At 44.0% G+C, this 21,546-nt stretch overlaps 2 protein-coding genes across 3 annotated transcripts in view; one reads left to right on the top strand and one right to left on the bottom strand.

Annotated features, from left to right (window-relative positions):
• NKAP (NFKB activating protein) overlaps positions 1-968 on the top strand; it is a gene marked incomplete at both ends in the record, with an annotated part of 14,644 nt that extends 13,676 nt beyond the window's left edge. For both annotated transcript variants that reach the window (XM_084258723.1, XM_084258722.1), the window contains one exon: positions 794-968. In XM_084258723.1, the coding sequence (XP_084114849.1) occupies positions 794-968 (175 nt within the window). The remainder of the gene's footprint in view (positions 1-793) is intronic.
• Positions 969-3,844: 2,876 nt separating this feature from the next.
• AKAP14 (A-kinase anchoring protein 14) lies at positions 3,845-12,650 on the bottom strand (the record flags this gene model as incomplete). The annotated part of the gene is made up of 5 exons (XM_084258996.1): positions 3,845-3,929; positions 4,480-4,532; positions 8,021-8,200; positions 12,378-12,469; positions 12,557-12,650. The coding sequence occupies 5 exons, from the start codon at positions 12,648-12,650 to the stop codon at positions 3,845-3,847; spliced, it is 504 nt and encodes a 167-aa protein (XP_084115122.1).
• Between the last annotated feature and the right edge of the window lie 8,896 nt (positions 12,651-21,546).

Raw genomic sequence — 21,546 nt, 5'->3', positions numbered from 1 at the left:
ACTTTCTGGTCCAGATAAACTGCTTACTCACTGTCTGTCCTCTAAGCAACCTAAATACATCATTATCTTCTTGATTCTCCATCCTGCCACTCTCCCCTCTTCACACTTGCCTGAAATGATTCTTTCCTCTTCTCCTTACTTAGTTTTCTCTATTTTTAAGACAGAACTCGTTTCATCCTGAACTGATTGTGTAGGATTGGCTATATATCCACGAAACAGGTTTCCATAAAATTTTCCCTGTAAATAAACAGACATTTTGAAGATGATGCTGCCTTTGCCCCTGTACTTTTCTGATTTGGTATTTATCCTAAGTTCCATCTTTCTTTTCTTTGAGCTGCTACTAGATTCTAAGGAAGTTAAATCCACTCACAAAACTCACCAAAAAATTCAGTTGTAGACTTAGACTTGGTTATTTTGGTTGTATAGTAAATTGGAAGCTTGAAGAAGTTCCACCTGATTAGTGGCAACCTAAATCTTTCATCTACCCTTCTATCAATTCCACAAAAGCAAATTCTACATATCACCTAGTTTAATAATTTGTCCATTTCTATTGTTTTACTGGAACTAGATTTATGACCGCAATATGTGAAATAAAAACATTCCCTATATTGACAGAAATCAGATCATTATCTGAATACTAGAAATGAATGAAAGGATGTGGCACACAAAATGATCTCTTGAAAATCTAACCTTTTACAAAACAGTTGAAAACTTTTTGTTAAGAAAGGATTAGTGAGGAAGTACTATGAGAATAACTGCTGAGAAATTAAGCCAAAACTAAAATGATCTCCAGGCATCGCCGAATGGAGGCTGTGCGGCTGCGAAAGGAGAACCAGATCTACAGCGCTGATGAGAAGAGAGCCCTGGCGTCCTTCAACCAAGAAGAGAGGCGAAAGAGAGAAAACAAGATTCTGGCCAGTTTTCGAGAGATGGTATACAGAAAAACTAAAGGGAAAGATGACAAATAAGGATTTTCTGGTTGTTCAGCAGACATTTTTAACAACAAAAAAAGAAAGTCTGGGTTCCATATATACATTCAAAAAGATGATCATGATCTGAAAAAGCTTTACAGTGCTACTGTGCCTTCTATTTAATTCTTTCAGTCCTTCAAGAAAAAGCTGCTCATTGATAGAACTTTAGCAAGTTCTGTGGGTTATTTTGGATTGACCATAAAAACTTTCTGGTTTAAAAATCCAAGTTATATATGAAATCCTACTGTATCGGGAGTTGCAGCATTGAGAAAAAGTATCAGCGAGATGAGAAACTTAACTCTCACACCATGGGACAGTGCTACTGGTAATTCTACATGATGCCTGCCCCACCCCAACCCCATTTGAACTTGTGGGAAATTATCATTTCTCTATGTTGAAAGTGTTATAAATGGACTTGATAGAAACATACTTGTGTTAACAAAATGAAGGCATTGATTAAAAAAAATTAGTAAATCAGGAATTTGAAAATTGACTTGTATAGTACAGTGTATAGTCTGCCCTGGAAATAATTTATTTTGGTTTTAGGCCCTACCTCTACCCCCAAACCAACAAACAAACCAAAAAGCAAACTAACCCACAGACTAGTTGAATTGAAAATGTAAACATTAATATTTTTAATTTCCTAATAGGTTACTTAAAAATGATTCTTTCAAATATAAAATATTGGGAAGTCTGCCTCTGTGCCTAGCTTTCCAGCTAAGCTAGGTCCATCTGGATCATTATTTGAATACTAGAATGAATGGGAGTTAACAATGGTCGGAATTTAAAAGGGAAAAATACAATGAATCATTGTTTTAACTTAGTTGTTTCATAAGGATGAAACAAAAATGATATTAAACATGTTTTAAGCCTGCCATTATGTAATAATATTTCATTGTAAAGATTGGTAAACCTTTCAGTTTATTTTTTTAGAGCTGTCATTCGGGTTAATGTTTCATTTTGTACAGAACCCCCTTACTTTATTACATTTTTATGGTAATTGACTTTTAAGTTTATGAGAAAAGGAGAATTCTGGAATCATGAGACCATGATCTTTTTCCTTCCCTTATTTTGTTCTATTTTAGCTGGGTCACAAGAGTGAAAAGGAAGGGGACAAATGGAATTTTGACTATTTGTGTTAAGGTTATTTTTAATTGCATTATTGTTATATGCCTCGGATAAATTTTAATTTCCTGGATGATAGAGAAATTGATTCTGCTATTATAAAATGCTCTCTCTCCTTATAGTAATTTAAAGTAGTTTTTCTCAAAGTTTTAAAATAAGGCCATCATATTTCTATGTAAGGATCAAAATGTTACTACTTAGCGTATGTTCTAGAAAATTATCTACCTTTAACCCACAGTTAATAAACTGGACAGCCAGTTGGCATGTAGCAACACTCGTGACCCCTAAATTTGAAGTGGATTTTCATTTATCATTATTCTTGCCTAACCTAATAAATCTATTGTCTCCAAAAGTTTCAAGAAAACTAGGTCCCAAATTTGTGAGTCTTAATCCATCCACTTCCCTGTGTAATAAAACTTAAATGAATAACTTCCATTTGAAGATATTGTTCTCTGAGAACATTCTTCTTTGTTACTAGTTCCTAGAGAGTGAAGGAGTTTGTTCTCTGATTTTCTGTCAGCAAGGTAGTTTAAATGTGACAATTTGGTGATATATGAATATTGTGGATTTTCATTTAATTCTCCTGTCTCCTCCACAGATTAGATACTCAACAAATGTTTGTTGAGTAAATAGAAGAAAATATATTAATTTATTTCAGAACTTTACCATTTCTTTCATCAAGATTTGTTTGGGAAAGATGTACTAAAGAGCAGCTTCGGTAGCATATTCTTTGGGAAAGAGGAGAGAAGAATTAAAGGGCTAAAAGTATTTTATTTTCAGCTTATGAAAGTTACTCCTTCAAACTGTGTTCAGTCACCTGAGCCATAAGTCCAATGGGAGGGCTATTGTATTTGAAATATATTTTTTATTCTCCAAGAATTATCTCGCCTGTTGCTCTGATAAGATGTTCTATCCTTTTTCCTTTATTGTACAAATTTACTGTTTTAAAAAAAAAATACCCACAGTCTTACTACATCAATTGTCTTTAGTGTTCTGTGTTCCCTTCCAGTGCTTGCTTCCATGAATATGTAATCTGACGTACCTGTAAGTAATTACTCGTAACGTGATTTTGTCTTCGGTATTTTAAAACTTTGCAACCAGGCAAGATAGCCTCACAAGGATGGTAAGAACAAGTGATAATCATGTGTGAGGCTGGGAAGAAAGCATGAAATAAGTAAGGGTGGTGATTGATCCTGTCTCTGTTTCATTGTCCCCAGCACTCAAATCACCTGGCAATATGCCCGATTTCAAGAGTTTCAGATCAAGCACTGTTTAACAGTGAGGCTTAACTCACAGGAAATAAAAGAGTCCTGTGAATAAGGAAACCCCCCAGTCTGGTTATATTATGACTGTGGAATTGTTGCCATTTTGCTGTTTTCCAGTTGTGCCCATAAAGAGATATGCTAGCTGGAGACAGGATCAGATGGGGCAACAAACAACCAAGTACCAATCTCATTTTAGTCTTACAGGTGAATTTAAGCAGCTCTCTAAACTCAGCTCTGTACCTGTAAGTCTCTGAGTGATGCAGATAGTGATGGGGAAATAGAAAACAACTCAGTGATCACTCTGCTAATGTGATGGAAGTTGCCAAATGGAAAATAAATGAATGTAAAACAAAATACAGCTGAATTATGTGCCACAAGTTTATTATTCAATAAATATCCTGTGGTTTGGTGTGCAGTATCATATTTTTAATGCATTCTAATTAGAAATCCTAAAACATTCTTTAAGAATCAGATACAATTGAATTAGAAAGGAACCGACTCCAGTAAAATGTGTTTGCTCTCAACAATTTCCCTCAGCCAGTTTTCTCGAAATCGAAGCATTCCTGGCCTACAAAGGAAAAAACAAAACAAAACACACCGTAAGCTTCACAGTGAAATAAAACATTAGATCAGAGATTGATTCCCTGTTTACTCTGCTACATTCCTAGTGAGCACAAACCCTTTTGTGGTAGGAGGCAATGTTTCTTCTCTCTTAGCTATTCTTTACTGTTCCTTAGATCCAATCAGTAAAAAGATAATGGCCTTATATGTAAAGATTCTTGAAGAGAGCTGTCATGCAAATAAAGGGAATTATACATGATTTAATTCCATGTGATTTTTAAATTTTCCATAGAAACACTAGACATGCCCCACCTTGCTCCCACCTAATTCTGGCAGCTAATGCTTAAGTTTCTAATTACTGAAAAATGAGACAATGAAAATAATTTTTTCTAAAACAACTGTAGAATCCTAATTTCATCCCATTCTAATGGGGTAGGTGGTCCAAAGAAGAAAAGTGACCATTACTTGAATAGTCTGTGGCTGTGGACCTCTTGGATTCTGAGAGTGTAATAATCTTTCTACCACCCTTTTAAAAAAAAGCTCCAGCTGTTCATTACCTTTGAACTAGTGATTGGCCCTCAAAAATATAAGAGACATCAATGGGTGCATCCTAGGAGAGAAAAGGACACCAGTCAGCCTAGAACAATCATACCAACTCATAATTTCTTTCATTCCTTTCATTTCTTTAGTTTATATATATATATATGTTTTATATATATATATATGCCAAGATGAATTCTAGAAGTTTGAGTGTGTGTGTGTGTGTGTGTGTGTATACTAGAATTCATCTTATGATTTGGGAATCTGTAGGTGCTAGTTCTTTGTCACTTTCAAACCTCTGGTCCCCAAAAGATTTTTTAGGCAATAGTAACTTTAAGAATATCCACAAAGGGCCTCCCTGACGGTGCAAGGGGTTAAGACGCAACCTATGACGCTATCCCCAGCCACTGCAGCATGAGTTCGATCCCCGGCCAGCCAGGGAGCAACCCACATGGTGCAGCAGATCTCTCCTGTCTCGCCCGCTGCTCCCCTCAGCAGTGTACTTCGGTCAATATGCCTGTTCTGTTCCCCACTGTGTCTCTGGTGAATCCTCTCATCGCCCCCACACCTCTGGCCTGTACCCCAGCTCTTGTATGCATAAATAAGTAAATCTTTAAAAAAAAAAAAAGAATATCCACAAATTTGAAAACAAAAGTTCCTTGTTAATAGGAGTGTAAGCCATATACCTTCTTTATCTCTTCCAGTTTATGCAACAGTATCTACTTACCTCTTAGGAATGGCATAAAATAAATGGGAATGAATGAAATATGGATGAACAAGGTTTGGAAACATTTTTAAAGCAGCATAAAAATATAGGTTGTAGGTCCTCCCTGGTGGCGCAATGGTTAAGCACAGCACTGTGAAGCTATCTGCAGCCTCTGAAGCACAAGTTCTGTCCCTTGCTGGCCAGGGAGCTACCCACATGGTGCAGCAGACCTTTCCTGTCTTGCTCGCTGCTCCCCTCAGCAGTGTGTTTCAGTAGATCTGCCTGTTCTGCTCCCCACTCTCTCTGGTGAATCCTCTCACCCCCTGCACCTCTGGCCTGTACCCCAGTATGCATAGATAAATCTTTAAAAAATATATATATATATATATATACACACATATATAGGTTGTAATATTGTCTCAGTCATCCCTACCAATCCTCCCTTCCAAGATTATATTAGATATTCTGAACAAGAACCTTCTCCTGAGCCTTCTCTCTGTATGGTCTCTAGTCATGGTCTTGCTGACCGCCACCAGCCTTACTTTCTGACCTCCAACCTAGCAAGTTAGCAAGCGAGACAGTTGATGGCAGGACATCTGACCACAAGTGAGAACGCCACATAGTTTACCTCTTTAGATTGCTCCAGATTCCAAACTCTTTGAATATGTGAGTTTAGGATAAGGTGAATATAGGACACAGCAGGTTCACTGTGCAGTAAGATATAAATCCTTAGTGTCAGACCAAACCTCAAATGAACAGGGAATGGATGGGAAGGCAGAGGGGTAATAACACTTTTGAGTTTGCTGTGTCCTAGGCATTATGCTTGGTACCAACCGTGCTCCTCAGAGGATCTAACCCTGGATTCATGGATGATCTTTTGGCTCCTTTCATACCAGTTATAAACATAGTTCATATTCATCTACCTGGTGGCTATAAGTAGTCATTCCTTCAAGTATGCATTGAGTGTCTCCTATTTGTCAGGCCTTGTTTTACAGCAAGAGGAAAAAATCCCTGCCTTTGTGGAGCTTACATCTGGTAGAGGAAGCAGACAATAATAGGATAATAAATTATATAGGCTATCAGAAGGCAGTGAAGTGTTACAGAAAGAAGGGAAAAGGAATGCGGCTGGGGAGCAGTTCATGCCCATACCTAGGGGAGAGAGTTCCGGTCAGAGGTAACAGCTAGCAAAAAAATGGGACTATATCTGCATTGTCTGAGGAGTAGCAAGGCCAGAGTGACTGGAGCAGAGCCATGAAAGAGAAGGAATACTGGGAAATCAGAAATAACAAAGAAGCAGATCACACAAGACCTTGTAGATCCTCACTACCCATGCAGTGTGCGGACCTGCAGCCTCAGCATCACCGAACCACTTGTTAGTAACACAGACTCTTAAGCGCCCCCCACCCCCCCCCGACATCTGAAGTAGAACTGAAGTAGAATCTTCCTTTTAACAAGACGCCCAGGTAATCTGCATGCCCTCTAAAGTTTGGGAAGAATGTTGGAACATTTTAAATAGGAACGACAAATTCATTTCATAAGACTCACTGTGGCTGGCTGCTATCTTGTAAAGCGACTTGAGGAGCGCAATGGTAGAAGCAGAGAGACCTATTTAGAAGTCTAGTGAAATAATCTTGGTGAGAGATTATGGTGTCTTGGACCAGAGTGGTAGAAGTGGAGAGATAAATTGTTGGATTCAGGGGCTATTTTAGAAGGTAGGGCCAACAGGATTTCTTTTTTTTTTTTTAAGATTTATTTCTTTATTTATACAAGCACTGGGTACAGTCAGAAGCGCGGGAGGGTGAGAGAATTCACCAGAGTCAGAGCGGGGAGCAGAACAGGCAGATTGACCAAATACACTGCTGAGGGGAGCAGCGGGCACGGCAGGAGAGGTCTGCGCGCCATGCGGAACCCTCGCCGGCAGCCGGGGATTGAACCAGCGCTGCAGAGGCTGCGGGCAGCTTCGCAGCCCAGCGCTCAACCACTGCGCCACCAGGGAGGCCCCAACAGGATTTCTTTTTTTTTTTTTTTTTAAGATTTATTTATTTATTTATACAAGCACTGGGTACAGTCAGAAGCGCGGGAGGATGAGAGAATTCACCAGAGTCAGAGGGGGAGCAGAGCAGGCAGAAGGACCGAAGTACACTGCTGAGGGGAGCAGCGGGCAGCAGGAGAGGTCTGCACGCCATGTGGGACCCTCCCCCGGTGGTCGGGGAGCAGCTGGGAATCGAACCAGCGTTGCATAGGCTGCAGGCAGCCTCGCAACCCAGCGCTCAACTGCTGCGACACCAGGGAGGCCCCAACAGGATTTCTTGATGGATTGGATGAAGGATGTAAGAGTCAAAGATGGTGGCCAAGGATTTTGGCCATTGACTGAGATAGGAAGTCTGTAGGTAGGTCGTGTTTGGAAAGGAAAATTGGAGGATACAGTTTTGGATACAATAAGTGAGGTATTGATTAAACATTGAAGTGGCAGAGGTCTGAAGTAGGGATAGCAATTTGGGAATGATAAGGTAGAGGTGTGACTCATCTTACCAAGGAAGATGAGTAGAGAGCAGAGGTCCGGGGCCTTACTTTTGGGACATTCCAACATGAAGAGTTTGGCAAGAGGAGAAACCAGTTGAGACTGAAAAGGAATAGTGGTGAGACAGGAGGAAACTCAGGAGAGCAGGGTCTAGAAGTCAAATACAGCAATTCTGGAGGAGGGAGTGATCAGCTATGGCAAGTTATACAGATGGCCGAGCAAGATGAGAACAAGTTTCACAAAGAAGGGGTCATCAATGACCTTGACAAGAGAAGTCTCCATTCTCACTGAAGTCTCACCGAAGAGAACAGGACAGGAAAAGGAAATTTACCGGAGGTTTGCTTTTGGTGATCTTGATGGTGAAGAAGGCAGAGGCACTGGTTCGTGGCACGGGTATCCGAGCGCTTCCGGGGCTCCATTGTACATGGTAGATGTAGTGGAAGCTGTGAATCCAGTCTTCCCTCTGTATAAACTCTGTGTGGTGCACCCACCGGTCCTGATGCTCCCAAGTCTGTCTCAGACAAAAGAAAAAGCACACAGAGAGAAAAGCAGGCTTGTGTTCAAGTCCTCTAGATAAAGGCAGTGCACAACAGTAGGGGTTATTGCCCTGCTTCTGGAGTCATTTCTACCACTATGGATTGGAATGCAAACTAGAGCCAATGCCCAATTATCTCCAGAGGTAGAGAAAAGAAAAGGCAGAACTGAAATGAAACAAGTGACTGATGCAAACATCACTCGAGATGGGACTTTGAATGCAGAGGTGCACACTCAGGTGTATGTGTGTGCTTATACACGACACACATACATGCTGACCTCCTTCCAGAACTTTCCTTCAGAGGCAAATTTGGTTAACTGGAAAACATTAGAAAATTATTAGAACATGTGTTCGTTCTGCTTATTGTACCTGGGAGCCCCAAAGGTGTGACTGGATGGTAATGAGGCTAGCTTCACAAGCTACTGTCAAATAGCAGACTCCCTTCATTGCAGGCTTAGGTGGTATATAAAGTCAGAAGAGGAATGAGTCAGGCAATAGGATCATCCAGATTCTTCAGATCCCCATCCACGGCCTTGGAGAAGCTTCTGCCCACAAAGCACAAATCTTACTAGTGTGTAAGGTCCACAGAAATCATAATCCAGCCCTGATTCTTAACAGAGGGTCTTGAATGCCATAGGTATTCAACAAGTTTAGTTCAACTGAACTCCATTGTGTTGGCTATTGTGGCACAGGAAACTTCTAGATCATAAAAAGCCTGAATGAAAGTGAAGGTCCACAGAGGAAAAGAAGTGGGGCAATCAAATGAGCCCAGTGATCTGGGGAAGAAATGTGGACAAAGAAAATAAAAGATTTCAGGCCCTCATTTTTAAAAAGAGTAGGCTGACCTTTTGGCCTATGTAACTGGTGGTTTCAGTCAGCCAGAGGAGCACCAGATTCTAGAGTCTTTCAGATCTGGGGCTGTCTTCTTACACAGAACCAGGTTTGCTCTGAATGAGGGCATCTGACAATCCAGCCTATTGGATCCTGCTTCCCCTCCACCCTGCCCAAGCTTTCTATAGTCTTCCATATGCTTTTCCAGCCCCAAGTTTAACTGTTATAGGATCACAGACTTTGTGATTGGGACCATTGGAACAGTCCCTAGAGATCACCTATCAAAGCCCCTCACATTGCAGTGAGGCTTTCGGAAACTAGTAGTAAGTCAGAACAGTCAAACACAATGGCCAGGACTGGGCCTCAGGCCACCCGAGCAGCCAGCTCAGTCCTCTCGCCACCCCACCAGAGCCTCCATTTTAGGATCTCTTCCTCTCAACTTGGCAACTTAGTGGGGTTTTTTCCCCCTTCTGTGAACTAAAGCAGCCTTATACATGACATTAAATGCAACTCCCATTTTTATCACTGTGCAGGCAGCCAACTTTCATGCAGCTCCAGTGAGTGTGTTTTGTGATTTCTACATAAATGCTTCTTATCCTCACTTCCAGGAAACTGTCACCATGCCGCTCTACATCGATGGCATAGCCAGTTACATATTATTGGGCACAAAATCAATAGGCACCTGGAAGCATATGCACAAAACCATTGTCAATGGTGAGTGACCTTTGAGGGAATAGAACCGAGTATTTGGATGGTGTCACTAATATGTGCAATATAAAGTGAATGAATAGTAAGATAAAGACAAGCTGAAAAACTAACCCTTCATAGCCTTCTACAGAACTAAGACATCACTGTTCTTTTTTTTAATCACAATGTCTTATTTTTATTATAAAAACAATTCGAACCTTGTATTGGCATTGGGGATTTTCTGGCTTTTCTGTGACAAAGAACTTATTTAGTGATTCGTGTTGCCAGATTGCATTCCTGAAGAGAGAAGCAACTATGATGCCCAGTGGCAAGGGAAAAGTCGACCTGTTCCCTCCCACAAACACACCAGCCTTCTGACACCAGCGCGAGCCATTGTTACTCACATTGCAATACCTTGAAAGCTTTTGAACTTGCATTTTTTATTGCTAGTAAAACTCTGCCTTGTTTTTGTCATTAAAAAAGTACCTCAGGGGCCTCCCCTGGTGGCACAGCTGTGAAGCTGTCCGCAGCCTCTGCAGTGCTGGTTCGATCCCAGCCAGCAGGCGAGGATCCCACATGGCGCAGCAGACCTCTCCTGTTGCGCCCGCTGCTCCCCTCAGCAGTGTATTTCGTCAGTCTGCCTGTTCTGTTCCCCGCTCTATCTCTGGTGAGTCCTCTCACCCTCCCACGCATCTGGCCTGTACCCCAGCTCTTATATAAATAATCTTTAAAAAAAAAAAAAGCCTTTAAAAAAAAGTACATCAGCTAGATCTATACTCAGAACTTAATTTTGCTGTTTCATCCCAAAGAATTCGAACATACTGCCCAACTTCCCTGAGCCTCAAATTTCCCTATCTGCAAAATGGGGAGTTTTGTTGTCCTTAGCAATGCCTGACACACGACAATGTCCAGTAAAGGGTAATTCCTAATTTACCGCCCCCTGGTGTTTGCTGGACTCTGGAAATGTGCAATAAGTTTGAAAAACCTCTCCATCAGAAATGCCTGGAACTTAGGTCATAGACTTCACTTCTAAGGCTCAATGGGGCTGGGAACAGGATGATTTTATGCCAGGCTTTATATCGATTTAGCTTTTCAGTCCCCTTCTGCTCTCCAATCATCTCTATCATCACATGAGCCCTGCAAAGTAGATAAGACTAATACTTTCATCTAACTTTTCATCTGTGAAGAAATAATGGCATGGAGAGAATCTGTTCATATATTCAACACATATTTGTAGAGCATCAGCTGTCTACCTGACCCTTCTAGGGACTGGGGACAGAGCAGTGAACACAAGTCTCTGCCTTCATGGAACATACGATCTGGTTATAGAAGAAAGGTAGTAAGGTAAATATGTAAAACCTAGTATCTCAGGTAGAACTAAGTACTAAAGGAAGAATAAATTAGAGAAGGAGAGAGGATTGAAATTTTAGATGAGCTGGTCAGGAAAGGCTTCAATGAGCAGGTAGCATCTTAACAAAGACCTGAAGAGAGGTGAGGTATGAACCAGGAAAATAGTTCTCAGGGGAGAGGGTTCCAAGTAGAGGGAATAGCAGTCGGCAGGTGTGGCTGGAGTGAGGAAGGTGAAAGGGGAGAAGATAGTAGGTAGTGGAGTCTAAGCAGTAAATTGGGAGGAAGGAGAGACTCAGAGTATATCCAGGCATTGTCAGGACTTAGTTTTGCTTTTTACTCAGAATAGCCTCTGGAATTTTCAGGGGGAATATTTTCCTGTTTACTCTGTGCCCCATTGCACTCTGATTCACACACCCTGGGTACAGCATGTCTGGAGACATGCTCCAGAGCAAAGAGGCCCAAGAGCAAGTAGGGCTTCATGGCACCCCTCTTCACTATGTACTAGATACCCCTTGTAATGGGTATGGTGAGTTCTGCCTGCTAGGGGACAGAGAAGGTATGGAGCCAAAAAAACCTAACCTTTCTCATTCCCACATGCCACTTTCCTAGGGCCTAAGAAGTTGCCTTGGGGCTGTAAGTTTTGATGAACTGGCCAGAGGCACAGAGAGAGCAGGGCACTTCTCCCAGAACTGGGGGAGTTTCCCTCCACTGATTTCAACTGGCCTCTTTTCTGTGGAAGTACAAGAAGAGATTTCAAATCATTCTTTACCCACCTCACCAATTATTCAAAGCAACCCAAAGCCCTCTCCCCAAAGCTTCTAGGGTTAGAGCCAAGCACAGTAGGAAAGTAAAAAGAAATTCACAGGCATGGACATCTTAGTGTGCGGGCAGAATATTCAAAGCTAAAGTAAAAAGACTTTTGATCCCTCCCCATCCTCTGTTAATATGACCATTCAAAATCAGTGATGGAGAGCTTATTTTGGAGCAACATCTTCTTAGGTCACCAGGCCTCCATGAAAACACCAACATGGGGAAATTGCTTAACTGGGAATATCAGCGTTTCCTAGGGAAATATAAGGTTAGGATGATACAGACATGGGGATGTGATTGTGCTTTCCACCTTCAAAGACTCTCCCATCATGAGTTTGGAACCCAAATGAGGAAAATGTTTTATTTATTCTGGTTGCCTGTGATACTATCTCCTAGTGTTTCTGAACTTTACCCCTTTTGTCAAATTAGGTTTTTTTACCCTTCTGTGCCCGGCGGGAGTGGCCAACAAGCTTACCAAAATGAACCTCTCGATTTCTCTACGGCCCCTTTCGGCTGTGAATGCACCATGCGTGATCCATTTGATATTTTTGATGGGATTTTTAGCTTCTGCAAACAAGATATGAAATGATTAGTTGCCTGGTAGTGCGGCCTTACATAAGGAGAAAATCTTTTAGGTACCAACAGGATTACTACCTTCCACAAACGTAACAGCTGCATCGATGACACTTTGAACTAAATGTAGAGCTAGTTCAGTCACATTGCTGGCGTCTCTGTCCTTTCTTGTCATCTGCCTTGTAGAATGTTTATACATATCCAGTGTTTCCATAATTCGGACTCTCTTAGACACATTCGTTTTCTTCATTTTCTTTTCCCTGGGGAAAATAAAACACTCAAGAAGTTACTTTGTGTGTGAGTGTGAGTGTGCGCATGTGTGTGTGTACATGTGTGTGCACATGGCTGCATCCACGTAAGGACAGACTAGCTCTTGAAGACCCTAAGGCAGAAAGCAGATGTTGTTGCCTCAAGGGAGAAGAATAGTACTGAGGTAGCAGTGAGGCCTCACGTTTGCCCTCAGGCCTGACTGCTAAGATCTACTTTGCCTGAAAATCAAGGCCTTTCAGATTCTCCTAACCATGAAGAATTGAGTCAAGATGTAGAATAATTCCTAACTTCTTTCAAATTCTAACAAGGTTGACTTCCAGTTGAGTCTTTAACAGAACCCCAATTCCTGCCTTACAAAACTGAAGTCACCAGGCTCTTTACAGATCAAACAAACAAACAAAAAAAAAGATCTGAGGCAATTCAGCAAAAGTGGCGTTGGTTTTTCAGTTCATTTTTTGGGAGGTGGCTTAGATTTTCCGGATATATGATTACACCCTCTGCCAGAAACTATCTTTTTTCTTTTTTTACCATCTCTTTTCCTGAAATATATCACTCTTTTAAGTATGAACTTTGATTAACACTTCCAGAAAAGTGCGAAGTGAAAGTGTCTCATAATGAGCAGCCTGCCTTTGTGCCGTGCTTCCTTCTATACGGAGAATGCTGGTTTAGGGTTTGAGATTTATCAGATCAAGAAAATATTTATCTGCTGCTGTTTTCGTAAGATGTTTATAGTAGATAGCTGCCATTTTCCCAATGCTTATTTTAATATCGATTGAGATTGTGAAAATTAGAGTTATTAGGGTTGTGAACAAGGTTCATCACATGGTCCATCTTTTTTACATCTTTGCCCTGAATTTTGCGTTCTCTCTCCTTCCCTGCTACTAGTTAAGTCTCTTCACTAATGAGAAATCACTTCTTTCTAGCAATTATAAATCCCTTGCATTGATGGGGGCTGCTGTATGAAAACAGATCTCTCTCCAGAGGGGGTTATTTTTCTACAATAGCAGCTCCCCACTGAGGGGGTTCAATGTGCCTTGTTTCATTGACACCTCCACCCCCCACCCATCTTCTATTCACTGGATACCTTTCATTTGCCTTTCCAGATCCACTCCCCCTACTCTCTGCCCCAGAAGGCTGACCTGACTGGACAGCTCAATGAGCTCTCTGTGCCTTCTGGCTGCCAGGAGGTCCCACACAAGGGGGAGACCATATTGAAGGGAGAAGAGTGAGGCTGGGAAATACATTCCCCTGAGGAGGCTCCCCTCACCAGGTCACCTCCATGGAGAAGGCCCCCTCTTCTCTCAGGGCGGCCCACTCACAACTCCTCTGTTTGGTAAGGGCAAGCTTTCTCTCCCCTCAGCCCTCTGGCCCAGTATCCCCAGCCCCGGGAAGCTGCCCTTGGCCTTGTTTCACTGCTGCCTGCCCCCACCTTTCCTTAGCCTGTCTCAACCTATGCTAAGTTTACTATGCCAGCAGTTTCCAGCTGAGAGGCACACTTGCTACCCTGTGAGAAGAGGAGGCCAAGCCCACACACAGAGTGTCTCGCTCCACAACTCGTGCTCTTAACTGCACTGCTCTCCTCCATCCAGGAGTCACAAAAAAGTTGTGGGGCTCTAGTCTCACATTTATACCTAGAGTCCAAAATGTGCTCACTTTCTTTCTGGGAGCCTCTTCTAAGTAGGGTCGCCCTGTGTACCCCTCCTGGACACCATCGTCTGCCCCAGTGTGGTGGATGCTGAACAAGGCTGTGCGGCGCCTTGGGATGCTTTGAGCAGCATGCCAGTAATAATGGTGACTCGTGCTCATTGGGGTCTTCATATCAGCATGTTGCTGCAGCCTGGGGGTGGGTACAGTGAGGGGGCAAAAGGAACCTTCCAGGTTGCACATCCTAGATGGTAGGTGGGGAAGGAGTCTGAAGGCCCTTAGCCCTTGATTGAGCTGGCTCTCCCCAGCCCGAAGGCCATGCTAGTTTGGCCAAAGTGATTTACTGTAAACTCTGTAATTAAAGACAACAACAGCAGAGTTTTGTTTTGTTTAAATTAGTAAATTTGGTAGGCTTTGGTGAGTTAACCATATAGCATTTTGATCCTTCAAATTGGGCCTTCAATGGGCCAGAATGGCCCATTTGGTGACTTGGTCATTCAAGGACTTGGCTTTCAGCAAATTGCTTCTTGATAAATTGACTGGAAGCCAAATCTGTAACTTCCATCACCTAGCAAGCATTGGGGTTGGGACTTTATCCAGGGAAGGAGCTCCTTAAGATCTTCCCTGTGGTCCAACGGGAGAGAGAAAGAGGGTGAGGAAGCAAGACTCAGGAAGCAGCTCAGGTCTTATCCTCACATTTTTGTGGGGATAGATCGCTCAACTCTCCCTTTTTCCTAGCTTCTTTTCTCTCCTTCCCCTCCAAGTGACAGAATGGGTAGGAAGGGTCAGGAATATGGTCAAGTTTGGGATTTAGGTGATGAATGGGAAAAACCACCACGAATGCTTTTTGTGAGCAGCCTTAACACCCTTAACAACACCCGTACCTGAGTGAGCAGATCCTTCTTTAGAAACCCCACAAGAGGCCTGTAAGCATCTGTTTTCCAGAGTTTCCAGAAGGAATGTTTGTAAGCGCTGCCATGACAACAGTTTCAACCAATGGGAAGTAAAGTCCAAATATATCTGCTACTTCAGTTCAGCCAAAGAGTGGGAGATGGGAGACAGCTGAGTGATGGAGAGGAGTCTGTCACAGCAACAGTTGGATCTCAATGACAGGGGGAGCCCGCAGATTCCATACCCAGCTTCCACCCAAAGGAGGAGATGGGCTTGGAGCTCTGTGCTGGGAGGAGTTGCTGGTATGTACTGGGGTCCCTACTCTCTGCCAGTCACTATATTAAGTCACTGACTCAGCATGTGTTAAGTCACTGACTCCTCACAATAGCACCATGAGGTGGGTATTAATATTTTCATTTACAGCTGAACAAACTGAGCACAGAGAATATTAAATAAGTTTCCCAAAACTCAAACCCAGAGTGATCTAACCTCATTGGGTCTTTACTTATTTATTCCCAAATGCTTAATGGGGACTTCCCTGTTTGCTTGATTGTTTTCAAAGGTGTCTTTTATGAATCAAGGATTACAAGAAATTAGAATGATTATCCACATAGACTCAGAAACAATTTATGTAATGTTCCTCTTCGGTTCCTTATCTATGAAATGGCTTTCAGCAAACTGCCTCTTAATTTGAGTTTCACTATAATAACAATGCCCATAGGGTAGGATTTTTTTTTATGAGGATCAAATCAGATAATTCATGTGATGACTGAGAATAGCACCATGTATATTATCAGCTCTCTCTATAATAGTTAGGTATTATTTCTAGTAGAAGTAGTAGTAATATAGTGTTCTTTTATTTTATAAGATTTATTTTATTTATTTATGCATACAAGAACTGGGTTGTAGGCCAGAGGTGCAGAGGATGAGAGGATTCACCAGAGACAGAGTGGGGAGCAGAAAAGGCACAGAATAGGTGAATCTACTGAAATACACTGCTGAGGGGAGCAGCAGGCAAGACAGGAGAGGTCAGCTGCACCATGTGGGTTAGCTCCCTGGCCGGGGATGGAACTCATGCCCCACTGGCTGGTGATAGCTTGATAGTGCTGAGACTTTAACTCCTGCACCACTAGGGAGGCCCTAGAGCATTCTTTTAAGTAGTGAAGTCAAAAGTTGTTGTCCCTATGTTAGACCCCAGTGTTATTTTATTAATCCATGAAATGCCCAAGTCTCAGAACCCGTCATCAAACACTGTGCTGTGTATATGGAGTGGTGGTTTCTCACCACCAGACAATTGAGCTCACTCTCAACAAAGAAAGGAAAGTGCTTAGCTAAGTGTCCTCTTTATCCAAAATGAAGTGCTGAGCTCTCTGCCTGGAAGATACCTCATTTATTTCAGATCCCACCCCACCCCCAGAGAGACTCTGCTGAGCTGGTGTAGTGAGATAGGGGAAGGGGCTTGGGAAGGAAGAAGGCAATGGGCAGTGTAGGCAACAGGCAGTGTGGCTTTCGTTGGAGGAACTCAGACTCTGATTGCAGACAGAGGGTTTCAAATTCCAACACTGCCACATGCTGCCTTGTGACTTGTTTCACCTCCCTGAGCCTCACGTGTAAGGGGGATCTTAATAGGAATCACTTCATCAGGTCAGTAAGAAGATGAAGTAAGGTTGTTCATACGGGGGACTCAACACAATGACAGGCACACTCCAAGTGCTCTCAAAACGTGAGTCACCACACTCATGATGATGAAGAGACTAACCACAACAGACAGAATCAAAACGTAGAAAATTTAGAGGGAGCCCTATCACCCCCTTCAAGCTGGGAGAATTTGCCAGAATAGTTGTTCAGTGTGTCTTGAGCTCTCACTGGTTAGGCCCCATATTCGTTCAGCAGCCAAGCCAGGAGGAGGCCTTGTGTGGTCCCTGTCGTGGGGGAGAGCGCTGGCTCCAGACCCACCGAGGCTATTTACTGTGATGACCCCGAAGGGCCTCATTTCTGTTCTCTGGTCTGACTCCCACACAGCCCATGCTCTGAACCTCCTAGTGTCACAGCAGGTACTGAACCAAGTGCTCCAGGTTGGGGGCAGGGGGAGCAGGCTGTGTTTCTCTGGGGTGGAAAACAGAAGCACAGGCCCGGCAGTCGCAGTGGTGGCGATCCAAAATTGCTGAGCTCCACCTTTCTCCTTGTCAAGCTTTTGTGGGCAAGGGCAGCAAAACTCAGCTAAGAAGCCCCAGGGGCCACGGGTGAGAGCTCTGCCAGAGTGAGGACCTGGCAGGGAGGGCAGGCCTGGAGCTCTGAACTGCCCAGAGGAGAACATGCAGACAAGCCATGAGAAACCCCTTGTAGGCAAAACGCGTGGTGGGGGGAGCCAGGAGAGATTGCCCAGCCGATTAGAACAGCTCCTTCTTTGAAGCAAGAGTTTAAACTCCCCAGGCCAGAACTTTACCTCCTACCCCCAGCCAAGGCCCTCACTGAAGCAGCAAATTCTGGCCCCAGGCCTTTTGAACCCTCAGGCAGCACCGAGGACAAGATCTTCCCAACGGCGCCCTACTGGCTGCGCGCGCTCTCCGCGGTGCAGGGCGTGTGGCCAGGCGGCCTGGAAGCCGGGACTTGGGGGGTGGAGGGGGTGTGTGTGGAGGAGAGGGGAGAACCCGCGTTTCCCTACTTCCCGGGGCGGGCAAGTCACCCCGTCCCGAGCCCACATCTCCGCCCCTCCACGCGCCTCCCGCATTCGGGCGCCCGCCCTGGCTTCCTGTGCGTGCTGCCGCGGGGCGCCCCCGCTCACCTGCCAGAACGAGGGACCGCTGCGCAAAGATGCCCCAGAACCCCGGGACGGCCCGCGTGGGTCTGCCCCACCCCCCATGGGCCTGAAGCCGCCGCCGCCGGGGGAGTGCGTCCGTCGCCCCGGGAGACACGGGGTGGGGGGGGTGGGGGGGTGGGCAGCAGTTGCCCAGCCCTGCCCGCCCCACGACGGCCCGTCTGGACACAGAGGGCAGGCCCCTCCATGGCCTGTGGGAGTCGGGGGCAACTGTGTTCCCAGGACACGGCACTTACTATAGAGAGTTGCTTGGGAGACCACAAAGATCTCACTGTGAGCCTTTTCCCAAATTGAGGATAACTGGAGGGTGAGACTGAGGAAGGGAGCACAGGAAGTGAGTCCAGAGCTAAAGCCTGGGCCTTGAACGGTAATCTATACCACTGCGGTCCCGTCATTTTCACTCCTCTCAGCTTCGGCCCTTAACATACCCTGTCATCCCCTTACCTTGAAAATAAGTGAAGTTCAGGTTCACAGATGAGCCGAAGGCGAACCCAGCATCTGAACTTGAATGAAAAAAGAACCAGGAGTAGGAAGAAGGGGAATTGCTCCCATATACTCCTCTCGGCGTGTTTCTCGATAGTCTGTTATTTTTCAGGGTTTCTCCGTCTCAGCACTATTGATATTTGGGCCTGCGTCAAACTGTCATGAGGGCCTGTCCTGGGCCTTATAGGACATTTACAAGCATTGCTGCCCTCTGTCCACTAGAGGTCAGCAGAACCTCCCCAACTACTCCTGTTGCCTCAATGAAAAATGACTCCAAACATTTCAAATGTACCCTGGGGGCAAACTTACCTGATTGAAACCCATTGCTTTCACTCTTCTGCCCAACAGCCAAGCAGATGTCTCCAATGGCCACCTCACTCCCCTGCTTCCTGCCCTGCAGAAGCTCCCAGCAGCCCTCTGTACCCCAAGGAAGCCAGGAGACATACAAGGTCCTTCAGTTTCTGGGCCCTGACTACCTCTCCAGTCCCTTTGCCCCCTCCTTGCTGCCTCTTTGCTCTAGTTCTGCAGAACTGCTTATAGGTCTTTCTCACAGAGCCATGCTCATGCTGTTTTCTGTGTGGGACGTGCCCTGCCCTCCTTTTATTTCCTAGATCCAACCCAACCTTCAAGATGGCTTAGTGTGGGAATCACCTGGAAATGTACCCTAAATCCTTCCCCTTCCCCCCAATGCAAAGCTGGGTGAAGGCCCACCTGATCCTATAATTGTCTGCCACTCCCACTGTGAGCAACTCAAAGGCAGGGCTATGACTTATTCAGGAGGCACAGTGGATGGCATTTCCTCAGCAGTGTTGGATGTGCACCACAAAGAGCAGTTAAAAGTACTCTAGGTTGTCAGTCAAAACACCAGAGTTGCAGTCCCAGTTCTGCCACTAGCTGGCTAAATGATCACTTTCCATCCCTGAACCTTTGTTTACTCCTCTAAAGATTAAGGATTTTACTAAATGTCTAAGGGTCCTTCTAAGTTGGAACTGCTTATTCTCGAATGTTCTTTTTTCATACACATGCCACTTAAAGGTGTTTCCTGAAGGGCAGAGCCATCCCCTTCTCCCTCCTCTTAATGTGCACGGCTTCCTCTAACCTCTTTCATAATCCTTTCCTATTGACTATATCAAATAAATAAATGGCCATTGAAATAACTATAGCATCCTGGTATAGTTGCAAACAGGAACCATACTTTCAAATGAGTGGCATAAAGGTAAACAGTATGTGTCTGATATTACATTATGCAAGAGAGAAGAACATTTATATTTTACATAAGGAAACCCTTCAAGGTGGTGTGGCAATGAGGCAGGTGCTGTGCAAGGGAATATAGCAAGTCTCTTCACTGAATATCTTATTTGGATTTTTGGAGCTATTTAAAAAATAAAAGACAGATAATAAAACCAAAGGAATGGCATTGTTTCCCAAACATCATTTCAACTGGTCTTAAGAGTAAGTGACCCAAGGTCAATGACTGGACCACACCTGTCAGAGCTACTGTAAGAAAACCTTTCTGGCTAATAGCATTTGCAAAAAATCAAGAGAAATTCGGCTACAAAGCACCACTATCATCTTCTACCTTGAGTTTTAATCTGGTTCACTTCCCAGGAGTTGCACATAAAAATAAGGCTAAATGGGCCTCCCCTGTGGTGCACCAGTTGAGCGCTGGGTTGCGAAGCTGCCCACAGCCTCTGCAGCGCCAGCTGGATCCCCGGCCACCGGGTGAGGGTCCCACATGGTGCGCAGACCTCTCCTGCCGCACCCGCTGCTCCCCTCAGCGGTGTGTTTCGTCAGTCTGCCTGCTCTGCTCTCCACTCTGGCTCTGGTGAATTCTCTCACCCTCCTGCACTTCTGACTGTACCCAGTGTTTGTATAAATAAATAAACAAAATCTTTTTTTTAAAAAAAATAAGGCTAAAGTTCAGAGCAGCTACCACAAATAAGGAGCTGAATAATTTGAATCCTAATGCTGAACCTGATTTCCTCCAGTTATTCTGTAGCCTCTCACTATACAGTCCTGCTATTCATCAAAGGAGAGCAACTTGGTGGATGATCCCCACCTAGAGGCAAAGTGAAGTGATAACAGACCTAAAAGTTAAAATAGATCTAGTGATAACAGTTCATCCTCTGTATCCAAGGCTCCCTAGCTGTGCCACCTGCCTTCCCTATTCATTTCAGTATAGTTTTTGTGTATCTTGAAATAGAATGCAGGTTACAGAAAGTTTATCATCCTGGGGCCTCCCTGGTGACACAAGGGATTAAGACACAACCTATGAAGCAGTTCGCAGCCACTGCAGCACGAGTTCAATCCCCAGCCAGCCAGGGAGCAACCCACATGGGGCAGCAGACTTCTCCCAACTCGCCCGCTGCTCCCCTCAGCAGTGTATTTCAGTCCATCTGCCTGTTTTGTTCCCCACACTGTCTCTGGTGAATCTTCTCACCCCTCCACACACACACACCTCTGGCCTGTACCCCAGTGCTTGTATGCATAAACAAATCTTAAAAAAAAAGTTTATCATCCTGACCATGGCCTTCCTTGCAGTTTCATCCTAGGAAGTGGCACAATGAGAGCTATCTCCTTCTTCTCAAGTTGTCCTGAAAGGTCAACTGAAACTACAGTGAAGGGGTGTTGCAGATCATCAGTAGATCAAATTTTAAATTGGATAAAAGATGAGATGAAAAGCAATTTCACTTTCTCACCTAGAGGTCCTTTTGTCACCTGGGGTGTATATACATGCAATATCACCATTATTACAATACTTACAGCTTTTCAGATCTTCATTTATGTGGTTATCTTTAGCGCTGAACATGCAACTCCATTTATACTCACTTTAATAAGCATGATTATTATTGCTCTACACTATAAGAAAATCACCACTCAAGCAGATAGTTTGTGTTAAATACAATGCAGAATGCAATGTTTTTCAACATATTATCTGTTATAATAATAGCAAATACCATTTCTG

The sequence above is a fragment of the Talpa europaea genome, assembly GCF_964194135.1.
Source record: "Talpa europaea genome assembly, chromosome: X".
Lineage (NCBI taxonomy): Eukaryota > Metazoa > Chordata > Mammalia > Eulipotyphla > Talpidae > Talpa > Talpa europaea.
The sequence above is the reverse complement of the archived record's forward strand: the minus strand, read 5'-3'. Positions and strand labels throughout refer to the sequence as shown.